Raw genomic sequence first — 21,818 nt, forward strand, 5'->3', positions numbered from 1 at the left:
AGCCACGAGACTGGATGAAGTTACATAAGATTGAGAGTATACAGGGCCGGGCGCGGTGGCTCACGCCTGTAATCCCAGCACTTTGGGAGGCCGAGGTGGGTGGATCACCTGAGGTCAGGAGTTCGAGACCAGCCTGATCAACATGGAGAAACCCCGTCTCTGCTAAAATACAAAATTAGCTGAGGCAGGAGAATCGCTTGAACCCGGAAGGCAGAGGTTGTGGTGAGCCGAGATCGCGCCGTTGCACTCCAGCCTGGGCAACAAGAATGAAACTCTGTCTCAGGAAAAAAAAAAAAAAAAAGAGTATACAGAGAAGAGGGGGGATCCAAGGACTGAATCCAGTGCCCACTGAAGTTAAGAGGCCAGAAAGATGAGAATCTAGATGTGGAGACCAAAAAGGAGAGTCCAGAGAAGTAGAGGGAGAAATCTAGAGAATGTGATTACTCAGATGCCAAGTGAATAAAGTATTTGAAGGAATAGGAAATAATTCTCAAATATTGTTGATAAGTATGAGAGATGGGGACTAAACATTGACTTGGCAATTTGGAGATCCTAATAACCCTGTGATCAGTTTCAGTGGCGTGGTAGGGAAGAAAGCCTATCTAGAGTAAGTTCAAAACAAAGTGGCAGAGGAGTAAGTGTAGACAGCTGACATAGAGAACTCTCTCAAGGAGTTTTGCCATAAAGAGAGGCAGAGGACCAGGCACGGTGGCTCATGCCTGTAATCCCAGCACCTTGGGAGTCTGAGGTGGGATGATCCCTTGAGTCCAGAAGTTTGAGACCAGGCTGGGCAATGTGGTGAGATTTCATCTCCACAAAAAATACAAAACTTAGCTGGGCATGGTGGTGCACACCTGTAGTTCAGCTACTTGGGAGGCTGAGGTGGGAGGATCGTTGGAGCCCAGGAGGTGGAGGTTGCAGTGAGCCAAAATTGTAAATCCACTCTGGGTGACAGAATGAGACCCTGTCTCAAAAAAAAAAAAAAAAAAAGAGAAAAAGAAAAGGTAGAGAAATCAGATACTGGGTGGGAATGATTATTAAGTCTGCCCTTTCCAAGGTGCATGCTCTTGAGCAAATTTATAAGCCTCCCTATGCCTTAGTTTCCTTATCTGTAAAATGAAGACACTAATAGGATTGTGTGAGAAGTAGATGATTAATATATTTACAGCATTTAGAAGAGTGCTTGTTGCTTAATGTATTAATTATCTATTGGTATATAACCTGTTACCACGGACTTAGTAGTTTAAAACAATATGCATTTATTATTTCACAGTTTCTGTGGGCTGGGACTCCTGGCATGGCTTAGTTGGCTCCTTTGCTTCAGAGTCTCTCACTGGCGATAGTCAAGGTGTCAGCCAGGGTTGGATTCTCATCTGAAGTTTTGACTGGGGAAATATTGTTTCCAAGCTTATGTGGTTGGTAGAATTCAGTTCCTCCAGGGTTGTTGGACTTAAGAGTCCAAGTTCCTAGCTGACTCTTGGCTAAAGCTTGTCATTAGTGTTTTTTTGTTTTGTTTTGTTTTGTTTTTGCCACATCGGCCTCTTCGGTATGGCAGATTTCTAAATCAGAGTGTGCAGACTGAGAAAGCAATGAGAGAAGACAGAAGTCATAATCTTATGTAACCTAATTACAGAAGTGAAGTCCCATCACTTTTGCCCTGAGTCACAGATACTAAGGGTGTACTTGAAGGAAAGATGTCCTTGGTTACATAACAGGGAAAGAAATTCAGTGTACAAGTGGAGAGACTGGCCATAGTTTATCCATTGTTTAAAGAGGGTAAAGCAAGTAAAAGGATCCAATTGTGGCTAGGTGGTAGATGTAGAAGTTTAGATTTGATGGTTTGCTTTTTCTCGGTGGAAGAGGAAGTCAGAGGGAGGAGGAAGGAAGAGGTGTTCTAGGTTCCAGAAGTGAAAAGAGAACATTTGAATAATCAGGAGTGAGGGACCGAATTGACTAGGGAGATGTAGTTAAGTTGCCAGGTGTCACTAAGGGCTCACTTGATGTTTGTAGCCATGTGTTTAATGTGAGACCAGCTAGCATGATCGAGAGCTTTCCTTCAGCTGCTCAGGTGCAAGTGTGGCAGAGAAGAGGTATAACACAATAAAATAAAACCACAGATAAATTATAAATTAATAAAGAGAAGTAGAGATTGGCTTTAATCAGGATTAAGGTTTTGCCACACTAGTATGACGGAGGAAGATAGGGGCAAGAGAATGATTATAATGATGGGCCATGGAATCTAGTTTCATTAAAGAGAGAAACGAGGACATAGCAGATGGGGGACAGTGAGAAGATGTTAATTAGAGTCAGCGAATTGAAGGGTTAGAAGAATTGTTGGGAGTCAAAGTGAGGCGGGAAATTAAACAAAGAAAAATAAAATTAAAAAGAGAAATAAGCTTTCCTATATTAGGCTGACTTGTCCCAGAGACAGTAACGGGCACAGCCCAGACCCAGGGAAAGTCTTGATAATACTATCTATCTAAGAAGCCAGGACACAAAGGAATGTGCTCTGGAGACTCTCCCAGCACTCCCTCAACATAGGGAGAAGAAAAACAAATTTTCCTTTGTTTTATGGTATGAGTTTATAAATTCCGTTCTCTGTAACCGGTGACTTCAAGTATTCTGTTTTATCTAAGCAGTGGAGTGATCATAAACCGTCTGAGCAGGCCACCTGGGCGCCATAGTGAAGGCCATGGAATAAGCCATGCTAGGCACTAGGCAAACCTAGATAATGGACATCTGGGCTGCATAGCAACGGTCACGTGTAATCCTGAGTTATGAACCTGTTACAATTTGATTAACTGTCTTTGTCCCGCCTCTGTATCCCTGCATTTGCGCCACTGTAAGCCTGCTTGAAGCTAGCCCACCCCTTTTTAAAGTATGTATAAAAGTCAAGTGCTGTCTTTGTTCTGGGCCCAGTCTTTGGATGTTAAGTCCACTGGGTCTGAGTGCACTCATTAAAGATATCCTCCTGTATACACCCCATGGTCTCTCTCTGGTCCTCCTGATTCCGCAACAAAAGTAATAAGGAGACAGCTAGGAATTTAGGAGATGGTGCTCAGGATGGTTGCTTGAAATACAGATTATGAAAGGGATACTGTTGTTAAGAATGAGAAGTTCATAGTATATCTAGCAGATAATGTCGTGGACATTTGCTTCTTTAACCAGTATCCATTTACTTTTACATTGTTGCAGAATCTTGATTGTGCTTGTGGAAACCACTGTTTCCACTTTTCAATCTGTGTGATTTTAATGGTATTGACTACCCTTCCCCAAAGATGTCATTGACTCAGGCTGGCCAGTGAAGTATCTCATCCCTGGGCACAGTGATAGGTCCAAGGAAAGGCACACACCCTTGTCAGCTTCATGAAAGACAAATTTTCGCTAGGGACTTCTGGGAAGAAGACTTGTGCTCTTCAGGAGCTGCCTCTGCCATCTTGCTACCTGAGGTGGGGGTCTGCCAAATAACTAAGTTAACATGGGGGAGGGATAGATAAGAAATAGTGAAAGAGTCCTGAGGGCATCATTTGAGCCCTTAATGAAGCCACCTTAAAGCTACCTCTGGAATTTTTTGTTATTTGGCACATGAAATCCTCTTTAAGTGGGTTTTCTATCACCTGTAATTAAAGGAGACCGAATGGGTAGATACAGTCATCATAAGGAGTTTGCCAAATCCTCTAAGCTTGTTTGGATGGAGTACAGTGTAGTGGAAGTTTTGTTGATATGGAATCTTCAAAATCCTCTTTCCCTTAGATCTATTACATATTCTTCTTTAGCACGTATACCCTTGTGAGAGGGAGTATGGTCTAGTGAAGAGAGCAGAAGACCAGTCTGGAGTTGAGTCTTGAATCTGATCCTGGCTACCTGAGTTATTTCAACCCTCTGAACCTCAGTTTTCTCATCTGTAGGATGAGGAGAATGTGATTTTGCAGGGTGATTGGAAGGATGAAACGGGATAATGGATGTTTCGCATGGTACCTGACTGACTCTAGTATATTGTCTAACTTTTTTTTTTTTTTTTTTGAGACAAGAGTCTCTGTCACCCAGGCTGGAGTGCAGTGGTGTAATCTCAGCTCACTGCAACTTCCACCTCCTGGGTTCAAGCAATTCTCATGCCTTAGTCTTCCAAGTAGCTTGGACCACAGGCATGTGCCTGCGCCCAGCTCATTTTTGTATTTTTAGTAGAGATGGGATTCCGCCATGATGGCCAGGCTGGTCTAGAACTCCTGACCTCAAGTGATCTGCCTGCCTTGGCCTCCCAAAGTGTTGGGATTACAGGAGCGAGCCACCACACCCCGTGAACCCATAATATTTAATAGTTGTTCAGTAACTTTATTTATTTATTTTTTCGAGACGGAGTCTTGCAATCTTGGCTCACTGCAACTTCCGCCTCCCAGGTTCAAGCAAGTCTCCTGCCTCAGCCTCCCGAGTAGCTGGGATTACAGGCACGCACGACCATGCCCGGCTAATTTTTGTATTCTTAGTAGAGGTGGGGTTTCACCATGTTGGTCAGGCTGGTCTTGAACTCATGACCTCGTGATCCGCTCGCCTTGGCCTTCCAAAGTGCTGGGATTACAGGCGTGAGCCATCGTGCCCAGCCCTGTTCAGTAACTTCTAATATGAAGAGTGCATACATAATTGAACAAATGCCATCAGGGGCTTCTTTTCACCCTTCTGTTCCTGAATTTTTGCTGCACCAAGGTACTGCAATTTATTTGACTAGTGGTCAAGTCGTGTTTTTTTGCACATGAAGTACTGCTAGGTAGAATTTCTTTCCTTAGCTTTGGCAGCTGGACTGTCACTCCAAATTTATCATGAAAAAATAACGACACTTGACACTTACTGAGTAATTGCTACCTGAGTTATTAATTGTTACTAATTGTTATTAATTGTTATTAATTGTTACCTGAGTGTGTAAGGTATTATGCTTTATACTTGATGTATCTCATTTACTCCTAATAATAGGATAGCTTTCAAGGTATGCCCTGATTCCAGAGTCCAAATTACTTTTTAGAAGAAATGAGATAAGGTATATAATAGGGATTCAGCATATATCATCCACTTCTCCTTTTTGAGAATTAAAGTCCTTCTTATTGCATGTATCCAGTTACAACACAATATAGTGTATTGGTTAAGAACACAGACCCTGGAGGCAGACTGCCTGGGTTCGAATCCTGTCTCCATCTTTACTAATCGTATAACCTTGAGTAAATTGTATAGTCCCTGAGTGCCTCAAATTCATCATCTGTAAAATGGGGGTAATAGTACCTGTTCCATAGAGATGTGAGGATTAAATGTGTCAATCTATATAAAGTGCTTACAACAGTGTCAGGAAGGCAGGATTATATAAATGTTAGCTATGCTGTTTAATAATCCTTTTATATTAGCAGCTTCTTCTTCACAGTAGTCGAAGTTACAATTTTCTACATAATAAAACTTGACTTTTGAAATAATCTTAAGCCCAGTGGTGTTTCTAAATAATGCTGTTACTATAGTGAGTGCTGTTCTCTTCTGAGAAGCCTTTTCTGGTAGCCTTTCTCTTCTGTGACCTTTAATTGGACTTATTTGGGAAGATAAGTTGGTGCTTTATTATTGTTAGGTTGTTTGACCTATGTTAGTTTTGTGTTGCCACCTCGATTAACTTTAAGTTCTTTGAGAGCCAAAATCATTTTTTACGTGTCTTAGTATTTCATGTAGTGTAAAACATACAGTGATAACTTGATAATGATGCCTTATTAGAGGCAGAAAATAAAAATAGAAGCAATATATCATTTTATGTTTGAAAAGATCTGTTAGCATCTAAAATAGACTTATTAGTGTTTTACTTTGTTTTAGGTTCCTAAATATTTGTCACAGCAATGGGCTAAAGCCTCTGGAAGAGGTGAAGTTGGGAAACTGCGGATTGCCAAGTAAGTTATTTACATATTCTTGACATTTTAAAAAGCTATTTTTGAAATTTTTATAAATGCTTTTAAAAGTGATTATAATTTCTGATCAGAGAGTTTACTTGGAAAATGACAAGTAATGAGCATGTCAAGGCTTGTCAGGAGATGGTTAGGTGCCCTGTAAGGAGACATCCTTGCACATACACACATATCCCCACACCCACACTCCTAGTGATTGGTGGTATAAATATAATATCAAGTTTATTGGTTTACCTTAAAAGCGGTGAAGCAGCAGATAATGTAGTTCTTTCACCCCTCCATCCTGTCTGCCTCCATGAGCAGGTGTGCTTGGGTTGGGTATAACTGGATGCACCAAGGAAAGTACTTGCAGCAGGACTTTGCCACTGTACCACTGGGCCTACTTATAGGGGCTTTGGAAGTGGGTGGGGAGTATCTAGAAAACAGTGTAACAATATAGTTTTCTGGTTGAGGAAATGGCCTTGTTAGAAAGGAAAGCCTCTAAAGCTCAGCTAGTGTCAGCTGGAGGCCTTGTGTTCCATTCTTTCTATCCATTCATTCTTTTTTTTTTTTTTTTTTTTTTCCATTCATTCTTAACCAACTCCATTCAGATTCGTATGTCCATGATTCCATTGAAATAGCTCTTGTCTGTTACTGGTATCTTCCTCTTTATCAATTAGCTTTTGCTTCATAACAAACCATCCCAAAACTTAGTGGCTTAGAACAAAAGTCATTTTATTTGCTGATAATTCTATGGATCAATTCTGGTTGGGGCTGGCCTGGGTGGCCTTCCTGGCGAGGATGTCCTCACTTGTGTGTGGTGGTAGATTTGACATCAGCAGGGGCAACAGCTATTTATTTCATCTCTAGCAAGCTCATTCACATGATGGTGAAAGAGTTCTAGTAGCAAAAGAGAAAGGAAGCCCCAGTGCACAAGCACTTTGAAAGCCTGTGCTTGTGTCACGTTTGCTAAAGTCCTTTTGACCAAAGCAGCTCACATGGCCAAGCCCAGGTTCAGTTGTGGGAAAACAGACTCCACCTTTTGATGGAAGCTGCTGCAAAAAAAAACTTGTGCTCCTTATTTATTTATTTATTTCAAAATATGGAATACTTCCGAATTCGCATGTCATCCTTGTGCAGGGGCCATGCTCATCCTCTCTGTATTGTTCCAATTTTAGTATATGCTGCTGAGGCGAGCACATGTTCCTTTTCTATAATCTGCCACGTCCACATTCCTAAATCCAAGAGTCAACTAGCAGCTCTCTTACTTGAACTTCAGTGGAATTTGACATAGTTGATCACTTTTTTCCTGAGACTTTTTTTTTCCCCACTTTACTCTAGGACACATCTCTTCTCCTCTCCCCTCATTGGCTGTTCCTTCTTAGTTTCTTGCTAAGCCTCATCTCATCTTCTGTCTCTAAATGTTACGTGACCCCAGGACTCAGTCCTTAGTTCTTTCCTTTTCTCTCTTTTCACTTCCTGGGTGGTCTCATTTGGTCTCATGGCTTTAAGTACCAGGTGGTATTTAAATATACAGTTCAAGATGCTTCTGCCCTCCGTGGAGGCACCGTGCTCAGGAAGGTCCTGATTTTCTTTGTGTTCCATGCCCTGGCTGTGACTTTCTCCACACTACTCCCAGAATCAACCACTGACCTACTAGAATTGACCGCTGATCTAGAGTTAACCTCAGACCAAGATTTAACCATTAACCTAGACTTGACTATTGACCTAGAGCCAACCACAGAACACACAGGCTCTGGAATTCTCTACTGTTATGGAGTCAGCCAACTCTAGCTTTGTGGAAGAAGCTGTTGAGGCCACAGCTGATTATAATCCATTTCAGAGAGCTTGTGAGTGATGATTGTGATGTGAATGAAGATCAGTATTATTATTATTTTTCGAGACAGTGTCTTACTCTGTCACCCAGGCTGGAGTGCAGTGGCGTGATCTCGGCTCACTGCATCCTCCGCCTCCCAGTTTCAAGCGATTCTCCTGCCTCAGCCTCCTGAGTAGCTGGGATTATAGATGTGCACCACCATACCTGGCTAATTTTTGTATTTTTAGTAGAGATGGGGTTTCGCCATGTTGGCCAAGCTGGTCTTGAACTCCTGACCTCAAGTGAGCCACCCGCTTCGGCCTCCTAAAGTGCTGGGATTACAGGCGGTAGCCACTGTGCCTGGCTGCGACTGAAGATTATTATGAATGCTGTTTATTCCAAAGAGCCCATGATTAGAGTGACAGACAAGCTTAGCAGATTCACAGGAAGCAATGAGTCCATCTTAGCGCATGTTTAAATAAAGCAAATTTTTTGTTAGCTGTGACTATCACTCTGTTATCCACTACTTTCTAAGAAGATTCTGAGCTTTAAGACAAGCCTGTCACTCCACTATAGGAGATTGCATAATGGTAGAAAACTAGTGAAATATAGGATGTACCCAGCTGAGGAGAAACAGCAAGACATTGATCCTGGGTTGGGTGGTGTGAATTGTGCATGGATGGGGCAGGGGCATTTCTTAGCTGTGTCTCATTTAATATGGGCTCAATAAATGTTCATTTCAACTGAAAATAAGTAAAAATCAAAAAATGTATTTACACACCTCTCTCTCTGTCCACGTTCATAATTCTGACTGTGTCATTGATGTTTGGACTGTGTCCTCAGATGTTTCAGAAGCATCTCAAACTTAATAATTGTTATTCTTCTGTTTTTTCTCTCTGGAACACTCTTCCTTTAGGTAATCCCCATGCCTTGCTCCCACATTTCTTTTCTGTCTCTGTTCACAATTTCAGCTCACTGAGGTATTTTCTGGCCACCATATGTAAAATAGCACCCTGTAGGCTCTATCTCCCTTACCCTCTTATTATTCACTGTTCTTTTGTGTTGTTATTTATTCTCTTTCTACTATACCCATCTGACATACTGTATATTTGTTTGTGTGTTGTTCATATCGCCTACTAAATTATAAACTCTACCAGGTCAGGATTTTTGTTTTGATGATTACTATGTCTCCATTGTCTAGAACAATGCTTGGCATAGTAGACACTGTGTTCTAAAGTTAGGTGGGGACAAGTACAGTCGTCCCTCAGTGCCTGCAGGAGATTGGTATCTGGCATGCCCCATCTCCCATACCAAAATCTACCATGCTCAAGTCCTTTATGTAAAATGGCACAGTATTTACGTATAACCTACACACATCCTTCTGTATACTTTAAAGCATCTCTAGATTACCTATAACTAATACAGTGTAAAAACTATGTAAATAGTTGTTACTATTTTGTTTTTCTCTTTTTTTTGAAACAGGGTCTCACTCTGTTGCCCAGGACTACAGGCAAGCACTGCCATGCCCAGCTAATTTTTTTTTTTTTTTTTTTTTTGTAGAGGCAGAGTCTCCCTGTGTTGCCTAGGTTGGTCTCAAACTCCTGGGCTTAAGGGATCCTCCCTCCTCAGCCCCCAAAGTGTGGGCATTGCAGGCATGAACCACCACGCCCAGCCAGTTTTTAAAATATTTTCAGTTTGCAGTTGGTTGACTCCACGAATATTGACCACTCAGATATAGGGGGCCAACTGTAATATCTCGTTTTCTCAAGGAATGATTGAGTATATGTTCATAGTGGAGTCAGGCTTGTATTCTGGCCTTTTATTGGTCAGAAAACTCCAGCATGTCTTAGTTCTAGTTCAATCATTTACTATGAGTGAGACTTTGTACAAGTCACTGAATCTTCTGACTTTAGATTTCTTATTCTAAAAGTTGCCTTTTTGCAGGGCTTTTATATGAATCCATTAAGATAATATGGAAATAGTTATTTATTTGCATATTTAAGTTTATAAGATGAACATATTCCTGGAAAGTTGTAGATGTATCACATTTTTATGAGTTGTCATACTTTTATTGAAAGAGAAAAATAATATTGAAATCTACGGGGTTTTTTTTCCCTCAATGTGAAGTTCTTTGTAATGCACCTAATTAGCTACTGTTCTGTAATGAACTTCAGAGTTTTTTATATTAGGTTTTACTGAAATGGGAGCCACAACCAAGATAAAATCTCAGCAATGTATGTCACTGAAGAAAGGCAGGCTAAAGAAAGTACTTAGATGATGAACCTCATGGTATTGTGGAGTGCCTTCACAATACAGCTCAAGACCTGGCTTCTAGTCCTGAATGGCTGTTGATAGTTGTTTGTCTTTGGGCCTTACACTTCTTGTTTGTAAAATGTGGATAATAATGCCTTCCCAACCCATAGAATGTTTATAAAACATTAAATAGCTTAGCATTTGTTAAAATATTTGTAAACTCAAATGTTCTCCTTCCATGTAATATTCATGTCCCACCATGAATAATACATTCCTGAAAACCTCTATGTAAAGAAAATACCTGGTTCAGAAATATAATATCTCTTTTTGGGAGCAGGGGGAAAAGATTACAGGAAAAAGAGTGAAAGGAAACAAGGCTGAGAGAAACCCATGTAAATCTCAAGTACCACTTTGATCACTAAAGTAAAATATTAAAGATAGCATGCTAAATAAGCAATAATGGGCATGCTGCAATTTTTCCTTATGAATCCTTGCTTGGTAGAAAATGTCAAGGTCTTTTTTTTTCTTAGTTTAAAACAGATGGTCCACATAGTTGCATCTAATCCCCATAGGGTGGCTAAACCTCCAGGTTTGCCTGGAACCCTCCCAGTTTATGTGTTTCCCTATGCAATTATTAATAGCATCCCCTTTTCCACTCTCCAGGGTGTCCTGGTTTTGATAATATAGTTGTCCTAAATGTTGGCAGATGTGTGTGTAGGGGTAGGGGTGAGGACGGTGGGTAGTTGTTCTGTGCATTACTAGGCTGATTTATGAGCTGGCATTGTTTGATTTCTCTAGGAATCCAACCAAAGTTCCTTAGAAATACTATGTGTGTGTGTTTTAGTGTATAAGTAATACTTACTTCCTTGTTTTTTTTCCTTTTAAATTTTTACAAAATGAAAAGGTCTCTGTTTTCCCCATTCACATGCTTTAGAGGTGGCCACGGGTAACTGCTTGGTATGTAAGCCTCCAGATTACTCTCCATACAAAAATCATTTTGGGTGTTTAATATGGACAAAGTTTTAAAACATTGTTATGTTTTAAATCCACTAACCAGAGCGAGGTATTTTTCTAACCCCTTTAGGCTTAGTTTTGCTAATTTCAGAACATAGCACAGAAGTCTGATTTTGCTTTCTTTGTTGTTCTCTCTTATATGTAGTTCTAAGGCTTTGATTTACTTTGTTGCATCTTGATCTCTTCTCTAGAGTACCTGGCTGGTACTTACATTCCTTGTTTTTCTCATTTTAGTCTTGAATTCTTTTGAAAGTAAAACCTCAGTAGAAGTGAGTTGAAATTATTTCATTCAAATCAGTTTCCTCAACCACAGTTGAGGAAAAACTAAGCCCAACATTTTTTTTAGTTTTTTATTTATTTATTTATTTTTTTGAGACGGAGTCTGGCTCTGTTGCCCAGGCTGGAGCACAGTGGCGTGATCTTGGCTCACTGCAACCTCCGCCTCCTGAGTTCAAGCAATTCTCGTGCCTCAGCCTCCTGAGTAGCTGGGATTACAGGCGCCTGCCACCATGCCCGGCTAATTTTTTTTATTTTTAGTAGAGACAGGGTTTCACCATCTTGGCCAGGCTGGTCTTGAACTCCTGACCTCAAGTGATCTGCCTGCCTTGGCCTCCCAAAGTGCTAGGATTACAGGCATGAGCCACCACGTCTGGCTCTCAGAATTTCTTAAAAGGGAATCTAGTGGTTTCTATCTATGCCAATATCAGAGACAAATAAGGAGCAAATTGTGCGTGTTTGTATGTTTTATATGTAGGCAACAGGTCTAGCAGATTTTCTACCTAACGTAACACATAATCAGTCTTGTAGAAGATCTAGAGACTTCTAGTGATGCGAACAGACTTATAGTAATTAGTACCCTAAGACTGCTATGAAAATGCTTGAAAACAGCTTGTTCCCTAGTTGGTCTCCTGGCTATATTCTCCAGGCTGTCTTGTTTACTTTACTAATTTACTTAGTTTTCATTGCTGTTACTGAATTAACTAAATTCACTATTAAACAAGTGTAGGATGGGTGGGGAATGTCTTACAGTGCACGTGACTAGGTTATCAGGATTTTAGTTGATTTTGAGCTCAACATGAGTCATCAAATTTATGAGCCTATAAACAAAAGGCTCCATTGATAGATGTCTGTTGTTTAGAATGAAGTGGAATGATAATCCTACTCCTTTCTTTGCCAGTCAGCTCACAGTGAAAACATTATGTTCAGTTCTTAGTGCTGCACTTAAAGAGAGACATGGATGAATAAGATCATTCAGTGGAGTGAGACTAGGATAATCAGAAAGCCGAAAAAAAAATTAATGTCTTATAAGGAACGTTTGAAAGTCTAGGGCTGTTAAGAGAAGATGTAGGGCAGACCAGGTAAACTGTACTCACATATTTTAAATGTAGAATCAACTACTCATTCCTAGAGGCAGATTAACTTCTAAGTTTGTAGGTTTATAGGTTATAGGTTACCTGTGGTTTAAAAAAACGTATATTTGGGTAAAAAATGAAAACAACCAAGATTTTAGAAAGGCAGTGTGGCATACTGGTTATGAGTATGGACCTGGGAATTAGCCTGAGGTTTAGTCCTTACCCTATCACTTACTAGCTATGTGACTTTGGGTAAACTGTTTACTCTGTTTCCTCATCTGAGGAGATGATATTAATACCTCATAGGTTCAAATGCATGTAAAATACATAGTTAATAAGAGTTCTCCTGCTGTCGTAACCACGCATACTACACAGGCCAGATAGTAGATACTGCATTGTGTCTAATGTGGTGTGGGAGGACCTCCCCGCCCTACCACATCTTCCGAAGCTCAGCAGCAGCTTGCTGTGTGGCGCAGGCCAGAAACTAGGAGATCTGTATGGCGTGACTGCTCATTCCAGAAGACAGGGCTGTGGGTGGAGAGATTGGGAGAGGCAGAGAGGAGGGAAAAGACATGCAGCTTGGAATGCAGCTCTTCCTGAATTTGGTTCTGTCTTAATACTCGAAAAAAGGAGAGTCCAGTTGTGAATAAGATGAGAATAACAGCTTGTTCTGACAGTTGGTAACATTTGGACCATTTTTATCAAACAATTTATATGATATTTCTAAACCAATGTACCTGGATTATTTTTGTATCTTTGGACATCTGATGTGTGCCACATTTTAATTAGTTTATAGTTTTGCTGGTCTGGGCACGGTGGCTCACACCTGTAATCCTAACACTTTGGGAGGCTTGAGGCAGGTGGATCACCTGAGGTCAGGAGTTCAAGACCAGCCTGGCCAATGTGGTGAAACCCCGTCTCTACTGAAAATACAAAAATTAACTAGATGTGTTGGTGCATGACTATAATCCCAGCTCCTCGGGAGGCTGAGGCAGGAGAATCGCTTGAACCCGGGGGAGCGGAGGTTTCAGTGAGCGGAGATCTCATCATTGCACTCCAGCTTGGGCAACAAGTGCAAAACTCGGTCTCAAAAAAAAAATTAGTTTATAGTTTTGCTTTAGCTTGTTTAATTTTAAAGGCAACCTTCTAGATTGTACATCACCATCCTGCCTCAGAATACTTCAGTTGTCCAAATGTTTGATATATGTTGTATCTTATTGATAATCACGTAGCCTGTACTAATAATATGGCTTCTCCCTGAGACTTTTATTTCTAGCTTATTTCTTTTTTTTTTTGAGACAGAGTCTCGCTCAGTCGCCCAGGCTGGAGTGCAGTGGTGCGATCTCGGTGTGGGTTCACACCATTCTCCTGCCTCAGCCTCCCAAGTAGCTGGGAATACAGGTGCTCGCCACCACAACCAGCTAATTTTTTGTATTTTTAGTAGAGACGGCGTTTCACTGTGTTAGCCAGGATGGTCTCAATCTCCTGACCTTGTGATCCACCCACCTCGGCCTCCCAAAGTGCTTATTTCTAGCTTTATTTCTAAACACGTTTAACATTCTGGGTCATGTGGGGACCCACTAATAATAAAAAGTATGGAAACAAAAAATTAATGGGACACAATTTTTCTGTTATAAAATTAACTGAGTTTAGAACAGTGTTATACTGATGATATGATGATGGGAGTTTAATTTGTTACAAACTTTCTGAAAGGCGGTCTGGCAACATATATGTGTTTGTGTATACCTTACACAACATGCACACATATTCCTGCTCAAAACAACATAGTATAACAATCCCACTATTTTCTCTGCCAGTTAGCTCACAGCTCAAGCATTTTATTCAGTTCTTGATGCTGCCGTTATCTAGAGAGACAGACAAATGAGCTCATCCAGTAGAGTGGGACTGGGATAATGAGAAAGCTATAAAAATTAATAACAAAATATTCATGCCTTTCACCCAGCAATTCTGTAAATTTCTCTTTGTTTCTTTAATTCCATCAACTGCTAGGAACTTATCCCATGGAAGTAATAGGTGAGTGATGGAAAGATTAATATATGAGGATAAATTAATGGTAAAATATTTATGCTCTTTTGACATGTCTTCATCATTCTTTGAGCACTTGTTATTTTTTTGACATAGAGAGGTGTTTTAGACTCATCTTATATATTTCTGCCTAAGCCCTGGAGTTAGCCATTTCTCCAAGGAGTTGGCCATGGTTCCTTTTAGGGGAGAATGATATTTAGAAACTAAATGATATTTAGGGGAGAATGATATTTAGAAACTAAGATCTGGATACCCCAAATGCTTATTGCTGCTTCCAAGGCCTTCTCAGTGAACAGAGCTAGGGAGCAAATGTACACACACTCACACACCCCCCCCCCACACACACATCCCTCTTTACATCTATATTTCTATATTTACATATATTGAAATGAGTTTGCACTAATATATCCAGTTCCAATAAAATACCACATGCTTTGTTCCAGTTTTCTTCCTTCTCTTACTTGTACTTCTTTTCCAAAAGTGAGAAACCTGGTTCCTGTTGTCCTTAATATAGTTACTTATTTGTTTGGGCCTCTGTTCTTACTTGTTCAGTCCGTTCCCAACTCCATGTGCGAATACCCTACTCACCCTGCTTGGGCTGTAGCTCCCCTCAGTGTACTGCCACTTTCGCTGTCCTCCACTGGGACACCCTCCTCACCCTGTTCAGGCTTTCATTCCTGTTCTGAGGCTTCTCCCTTCCTCCATAGGAATGCCTCCTTACCCCACTAAGGGTCCAGCATGCTGTTTCAGGTTGTCCTCCTATATGTGGATGCTCTCACCTGCTAGGCTCTGACACATTTCTTACTGAGCCACTCCTTTATAGTGATGCCCTCCTTACCTGACTGGGCTCTGATACCTTGCCCCTGCTTGCCTGCTTCACCCCAGTGGCATCCTCTTCACCCCATTTGGACTATGACCTATCCAACCCACTCTGAAGAAAATACCAACGTTGTTTGGCTTCACCTAATGGTTTTTGAGCTCAGTTGTTCAGTTAGAGGAAGTATGAATGGGAATTAAATTCCTATTTTTTTTTTTTTTTTGACCAAAAGAATAACGGTGGCTTATATCTGTAATCTCAGCACTTTGCGAGGCCAAGGCAGGAGGATCACTTGAGTCTAGGAGTTCAAAACCAGCTGGGGCAACATAGTGAGACCCTGTCTCTACAAAAATAAAAATAAATGTTAGCTAGATAAGGTAATGAGCGCCTGTGGTCTCAGCTACTCCAGAGGCTGAGGTGGGAGGATCACTTCAGCCCAGGAGGTCAAGGCTGCAGTGAGCCATCATCATGCCACTGCACTCTAGCCTGAGTGACAGGTCAAGACCCTGTCACAAAAAGAAAACCAAACCAAACCAACAAGAGCCAACAGTTGAATATTGATATTGTTTTATTGGTTTTCTTAACCTGGAAAAGGTGTTGCTTACTGGCTGTTAGTGAAAAGCCAGGCCCCATTGGTACCAAATCCAAGAAGTATTTTAAAAGTGTAAGAAAAAGGAAAGACATGATTAATACAAATTAAGAAAGGCAAAAGGAATGAGACCGGAATCTAAAAAAGTAGCCGTGGGGTATTGAGAAATAGTCTCAGAGTAGTAAAGGAGAAAATGCACAGCATTCTGAGAAATTTAATGAAAGGATGGCCAGATGTTTACTTCATTAATTTCTGAAGATAGCACTGTATTGTACAATAATTAGCATTTAAAATTTTGCGCACAGGTCATCATACAAAGGGTATATTACAGTTGTAATGTAGAATAACAAAAGCTTATGTGTACTTCATACATTCACACACCAAGACAAGGGAATATGTCATTCTTTTTAAATAAGTGTTAAGTCTTCAAGGATTAGCTTTTTTTTCTAGAGAGTATTAACTCATCTAGAGCTCATCAATCTGTCATTCCAGTTAAGATGCTGTTATAATTATATATGTGTGAAAATAAAGTTGTCCTCTCCTCCTGTGTTCCCTGATTGCATTTAGTTACCAAGACTGAAAATGTCAACATGATCTTTAATTCATCTTTTTTCCTATGCTGCCCACTTCCAGTCATTTCCTCTTCTCTTAGTTTTAACAATTTAATGACCTGCTATGTATCTCTTCCGTACATTCTACCACTAGCTGCTTCAAGCTTTCTTTACTTTCTATGTGGGTGTTTGCCTTAGCCTCAGTAGAATTCTGTAAACATTATGGAAGTGTCTTCTGCATCTTTTCCTTTGTTTTGTCTACAGCACCTCTGCCTTACATGGGTAGCTAAATTAAAGGCAGTTACGTTAAATTGAGCTCTAGAAGCTAAATTCAGGAGTGCTAGAGAAGGGACTGTGGTGAATTTAGTGCCTGCCTCAAAATGCAAGTTGAGGGTATTGTTGTCATGCTGAATTGGGGGCCAATCTTTGCCATATCTCTAATTCTTGTAAGAGAAGCTGGAAATTCATATTTTTATGTGAAATCTTAAAATTTTCTCGTCTCGTTTTAAGATACTTCCTCAACAAAAAAGAGATTGACATTGCATTTTAATATATGAAAGACTGAGAAGTCCTACAGTAAACAAATCTGTGGAAAAATCTGGAATCCTTAGTCTGTCCTAAGTGATTCTTTACCATTTGACTCTGGGCTGCCATTCACTAGTGTCAGAAAGAATGTGCTAGATACCTGCTTTTTTTATTTGGGCTATTCCCTTAGCCTGGAAATCCCCCATGTTTTCGATTTCATCCCTCACTCACTTCTTTTCCTGGCTTTACAATTTGCATTTCCATGACAGGTACATTTATGATCTATACCTTTGCCATAAAGTTTTTGTTGTTATGGCAAGATATAACTGTCTTATTTGTAGTTGTTTATGGATTGGACGTGTCTATTTTCATTAAACTGAGACTTCCTTGAGGTCAAGGATCCACACTCAATACTGTACTATGTACCTAGCACAATGCATAGTGGATGGTATAGTAGACCCTTCATAATAGAATTAGTGATTAACTGAGCTAGTGAATGAAGGCAGGTTGGAACCAAACTGAATGTTATGGAGAAACAGTGGTTTTCTAATTGAGTCTTCCTATCTCTAGTCACCTTTAGTCTATTCTGTATATATTTTCTAGTGCAAGTTTCCTGTAGGGAATGTTTGTACTTGTTATTCTTTTGGTCAAACAATATCTACAGATCTCCATTGCCCAAAGAATAAAGTCTGTACTTTGTACTGTGGTATTCAAGAGCTTCTATGGTTGAGCCCCACTTGCTTTAGAGTTTATCTCCTCCCCTTTCTTATTTTGCCTTTCCCTTTTAGCCAAATCTGATCACTCATTTGTGATCAGACCCTTTTGTGACTTTTGTTCAACTCTCACTTCTGGTACTGTATTTCCCCACTTCAACTTATTGCAATCTTAGTACCCTTTAAGGCTGAGCTCAGAGTTCCCTCTTTGTTGGATCATTCCTCAACTCTTAAAATGGAAGAAATGGCTTCTTCCTGTCCGATCCTGGTGCATTGCGGCTCCCTTAATTGAACATTAAAATTTATCTCATTTTATAGTTTATGGATGTACCTTTTATTCCTTCTGCTGGCTGGGACAGGGTTAACTCAGTACTTTGCATGTAAGAGGTATTTAATACATGCTTTTAAAAAATTAAGTTCTTATATAGGATGTACATTGATTTTGCTTTGTAAAAAAAAATTAAAATTTAAAAATGTAATTCAAATACAGTATATAGAAAATAGTGTGGAAAGATACTGCACCAAGATGTTAACAATGGAATTGTGGCTATTTTAAAACTTATTTTTTGCTCGTCTGTATTAAAAATATTCATATGTGGGCATATATTGTTTTATAATAGAGGAAAATTGCTCGTAATTTAAATTATTAAATGTAATAACTTGATCTTTAAGATTTTGTTAGGTAAATGAAACCTCTTCAGCTAGATAAAATGAATAGTAAAATTTGATGAAGTACTGTATAGATCTGTGTACATATTAACATGTATACAGATATGTATACTGTATACATATTAACATGCTGCTGAATGCCAAAAATGCTTAGAAATAAAGATAAGAATTGTAATAAGGCTGGGTGTAGTGGCTCACACCTGTAATCCCAGCACTTTGGGAGGCTGAGGCAGGTGGATTGTTTGGGTCCAGGAGTTCAAGACCAGCCTGGACAACATGGTGAGACCTTGTCTCTACAAAAAAAAAAAAAAATACAGAAGTTAGCTGGGTGTGAAAGCATGCACCTGTAGACCCAGCTACTTGGGAGGCTGAGGTGGGAGGATCAGTTGAGCCTAGGAGGTCAAGACTGCAGTGAGCCATGATTGGGCCACTGTGGTTGATAGAGGGAGACCCTGTCTCCAAAAAAAAAAAAAAAAAGGAAAAAGAAAATGTAAAAAAGAAAAAAGAATTGTAATAAGATCATTATTTGCACAAAATAGAACTAGCAGAAGTTATAATAGTGTTAAGTGACATAAACTCATAATATCCAAAATAATGATGTGTGACTAATGTGAGTTTATTTTTCCCATAAGATTGTAAATGGGATAGTTGTGGGGAGTCAAGGGTAAATATTGGTTAATCTCTGTAAATGTAATATTTTATGTAAATATGAAGGTTTTTTTTTTAAGCTTTTAACTCACGTTTGAAAACAACATGAAATCTAAATAATTTTAAATATTTCTTTTCCTCTCCTTTAGGACTCAAGGAAGGACTGAGGTAAGATTATTTATATGGAAATTTTAGTTAAAATATGAGACTATCTTTTCATTAATAATAGTGAAAAAAGAGTGTTTGAATTTTGGAAAACTCCACATCAAGTGCATGACTGATGGTTAGGAACACATAAAGGTATAAATGCCACCGTTGTGTGAATGAATGGACTCTTTTCTAGTTGTTCATTCTCAGCATTTTTCTTCTTTGACCTACATTTCCCCTCTCTTGGTACCATGAAACTGAGTAAAACTTCTGTAATACTTTACTAATACATTAGTATTACTTCAGTGTGACAAAGGCATTTGATATGGATTTTTTGAGAACTTTAGATTCTGACCCATTGAGTCCAGTTTGTGATTTACAGTACTTACCACATAGTAGAGATGTTTAATAAATACTTCGTGATCTTCCTACATGCTTGGGAGATGAGTAATTTTGTTTATAAGTCTGTTTAGTGTAAAATGTGATGTTCTTTTGGGGAGATCTGGTATATAATAAAAAGCATTTTGAAAGAACACCTAGTATGTATGTCTTTTTATTCTAAACCTTGTTATTGAGCTATCCTTGTAACTGTTGAGTTGTATTTGTTAAAACATTAAAAAATAATACCATGTACTCATACAGTTGTCATTAAGACCTACAAAATAAATACATCCTCTGCTTATGGGAGTGTTTAAGCTTTTCAGAGTAAATAGTTCACTTCATACCCCCGCATCTGAAGTATAATTGCTTTCTTAATATTCTTAAAATATTCACTTATTCAGCAATATTATTTTCCTTCTATATGCCAGGCACTCTGCTAGATCTTAAAGATATACAAGATAGTAAGACATGATCCCTTGACCTCAGACCTCAGAGATTTTAGGGAAAAAAATCATCTTTTTTTTTTTTGTTTTGTTTTGTTTTTTGTGAGATGGAGTCTCGTTCTGTCACACCCGGCTAATTTTTGTATTTTTAGTAGAGACAGGGCTTTGCCGTGTTGGCCAGGCTGGTCTCAATCCCCTGACCTCAAGTGATCAGCCCGCCTCGGCCTCTCAAGGTGCTGGGATTACAGGTGTGAACCACTGCGCCCAGCTGGAAAAAATAATCTTACTCCTGTTTTGTAAAGACTTCTTCAGCTACAGACCAGAGAAAACATGAAAACTGTCTTTTTTTATAATAATAGATTAGCCCCATTATTCTATTTGTTTTTGTTTTTGTTTTTTATTTTCTTATGTTTAGTAATTTTTATTTTATTTCGGGGGTACCTGTATAGGTTTGTTACATAGGTATATTGCATGATGCTGAGATTTGGGCTGATATTTATTCTTTCACCCAAATAGTGAACATGGTAACTAATAGGTAGTTTTTTAACCCTTGGTTTCCTCTCTGCCTCGCTCTTTTTGGAGTCCCCAATGTCTGTTGTTCCCATCTTTAGGTCTGTGTCTATCCAATGTTTAGTTCCCACTTGTAAGTGAGAACACGTGGTATTTGGTTTTCTGTTTCTGCACTAATTCACATAGGATAATGGCTTCCAGCTGCATCATTGCTGCAAAGGATGTGATTTTGTTATTTTTTTATTAGCCCCATTATTCTGACAAATGGGAATAGATTGTCTTTCTCCCTTTTGTTTTTTTTAAGAGACAGGGTCTTGCTGTGTTGCCAAGGTCAGAGTGCAATGGCTGTTCATAGTGAGCTACAGCCTGGAACTCCTGGCCCAAGGAATCCTCTTGCCTCAGCCTCCCAAGTAGCAGGGATTATAGGTGTGCACCAATGTGTCCAGTTTATATTCTCTTTTTATGACCAAGTATTAAGGAGTTTTTAATAAAGTGTTTAATGAAATGACTGGAAAACACATTTAAAAACAATTTGATTTATAACTAAAATTTTTTTATATATAATTTGAATACAGAAGTCTGTTATAATCTCTGGTTAATGTGTCTGTTAGGTGTCATTTACTTTGAATGAGGATCTTGCAAATATTCATGATATTGGTGGAAAACCGGCTTCAGTCAGTGCTCCTAGAGAACATCCATTTGTCTTGCAAAGTGTTGGAGGACAGACATTAACAGTATTTACTGAGAGCTCATCAGGTAAGTGGGAATGGAATTATTTAATGTGATTCCTGTACATGTTGTATAGATTTTCTGTCTCAACATACACTCCTGTTTGCTTTTTTTTTTTTTTTTTTGCGATGGAGTTTCGCTCTTGTTGCCCGGGCTGGAGTCCAATGGCACGATCTCGGCTCACCGCCAACTCCACCTCCTGGGTTCAAGTGATTCTCCTGCCTTAGCCCCCCGAGTAGCTGGGATTACAGGCATGCGCCACCACACCCGGCTAATTGTGTATTTTTAGTAGAGATGAGGTTTCTCCATGTTGGTCAGGCTGGTCTCTAACTCCCTACCTCAGGTGATCTGCCCACCTCGGCCTCCCAAAGTGCTGGGATTACAGGTGTGAGCCACCGCGCCCAGCCTCCTGTTTGCTTTTTTAAGGTCATTACCAAGACTGTTCCATCTCTCATTTTGTCTACCTCTGTTATTCATACTATGCTACCTCTCTGCTCTGTGTACTTTCTTGTGATTTATGAAATGTTGGCCATTACTTGAGAAGGGTTTAATTTCCATTTGGGATATGAAGATGTAGAACAAAGCAGATGGAAGAATGTGGTTCATCAAGCTGCCTTTTAAGATGTTGAAGAAACAGTATTCTGAATTTTGCCAAGATAAGGTCATCCTTACTTGTTTTAGTAAATTGATATTCTGCAAGTATGAGTTGTAC

At 39.6% G+C, this 21,818-nt stretch overlaps 1 protein-coding gene and 1 non-coding gene across 4 annotated transcripts in view; one reads left to right on the forward strand and one right to left on the reverse strand.

Annotated features, from left to right (window-relative positions):
* Nucleotides 1-21,818, forward strand: part of GTF2F2 (general transcription factor IIF subunit 2) — a 239,318-nt gene that overhangs the window by 83,199 nt on the left and 134,301 nt on the right. For all 3 annotated transcript variants that reach the window (XM_054446661.1, XM_054446658.1, XM_054446660.1), the window contains 3 exons: nt 5,836-5,909; nt 19,046-19,064; nt 20,989-21,133. In XM_054446661.1, the coding sequence (XP_054302636.1) occupies nt 5,836-5,909; nt 19,046-19,064; nt 20,989-21,133 (238 nt within the window). The remainder of the gene's footprint in view (nt 1-5,835; nt 5,910-19,045; nt 19,065-20,988; nt 21,134-21,818) is intronic.
* LOC129012058 (U6 spliceosomal RNA) lies at nt 7,000-7,101 on the reverse strand. Its single transcript, XR_008493553.1, has one exon. It is a non-coding gene; the product is annotated as a U6 spliceosomal RNA (small nuclear RNA).

Source organism: Pongo pygmaeus, chromosome 14, assembly GCF_028885625.2.
Source record: "Pongo pygmaeus isolate AG05252 chromosome 14, NHGRI_mPonPyg2-v2.0_pri, whole genome shotgun sequence".
Lineage (NCBI taxonomy): Eukaryota > Metazoa > Chordata > Mammalia > Primates > Hominidae > Pongo > Pongo pygmaeus.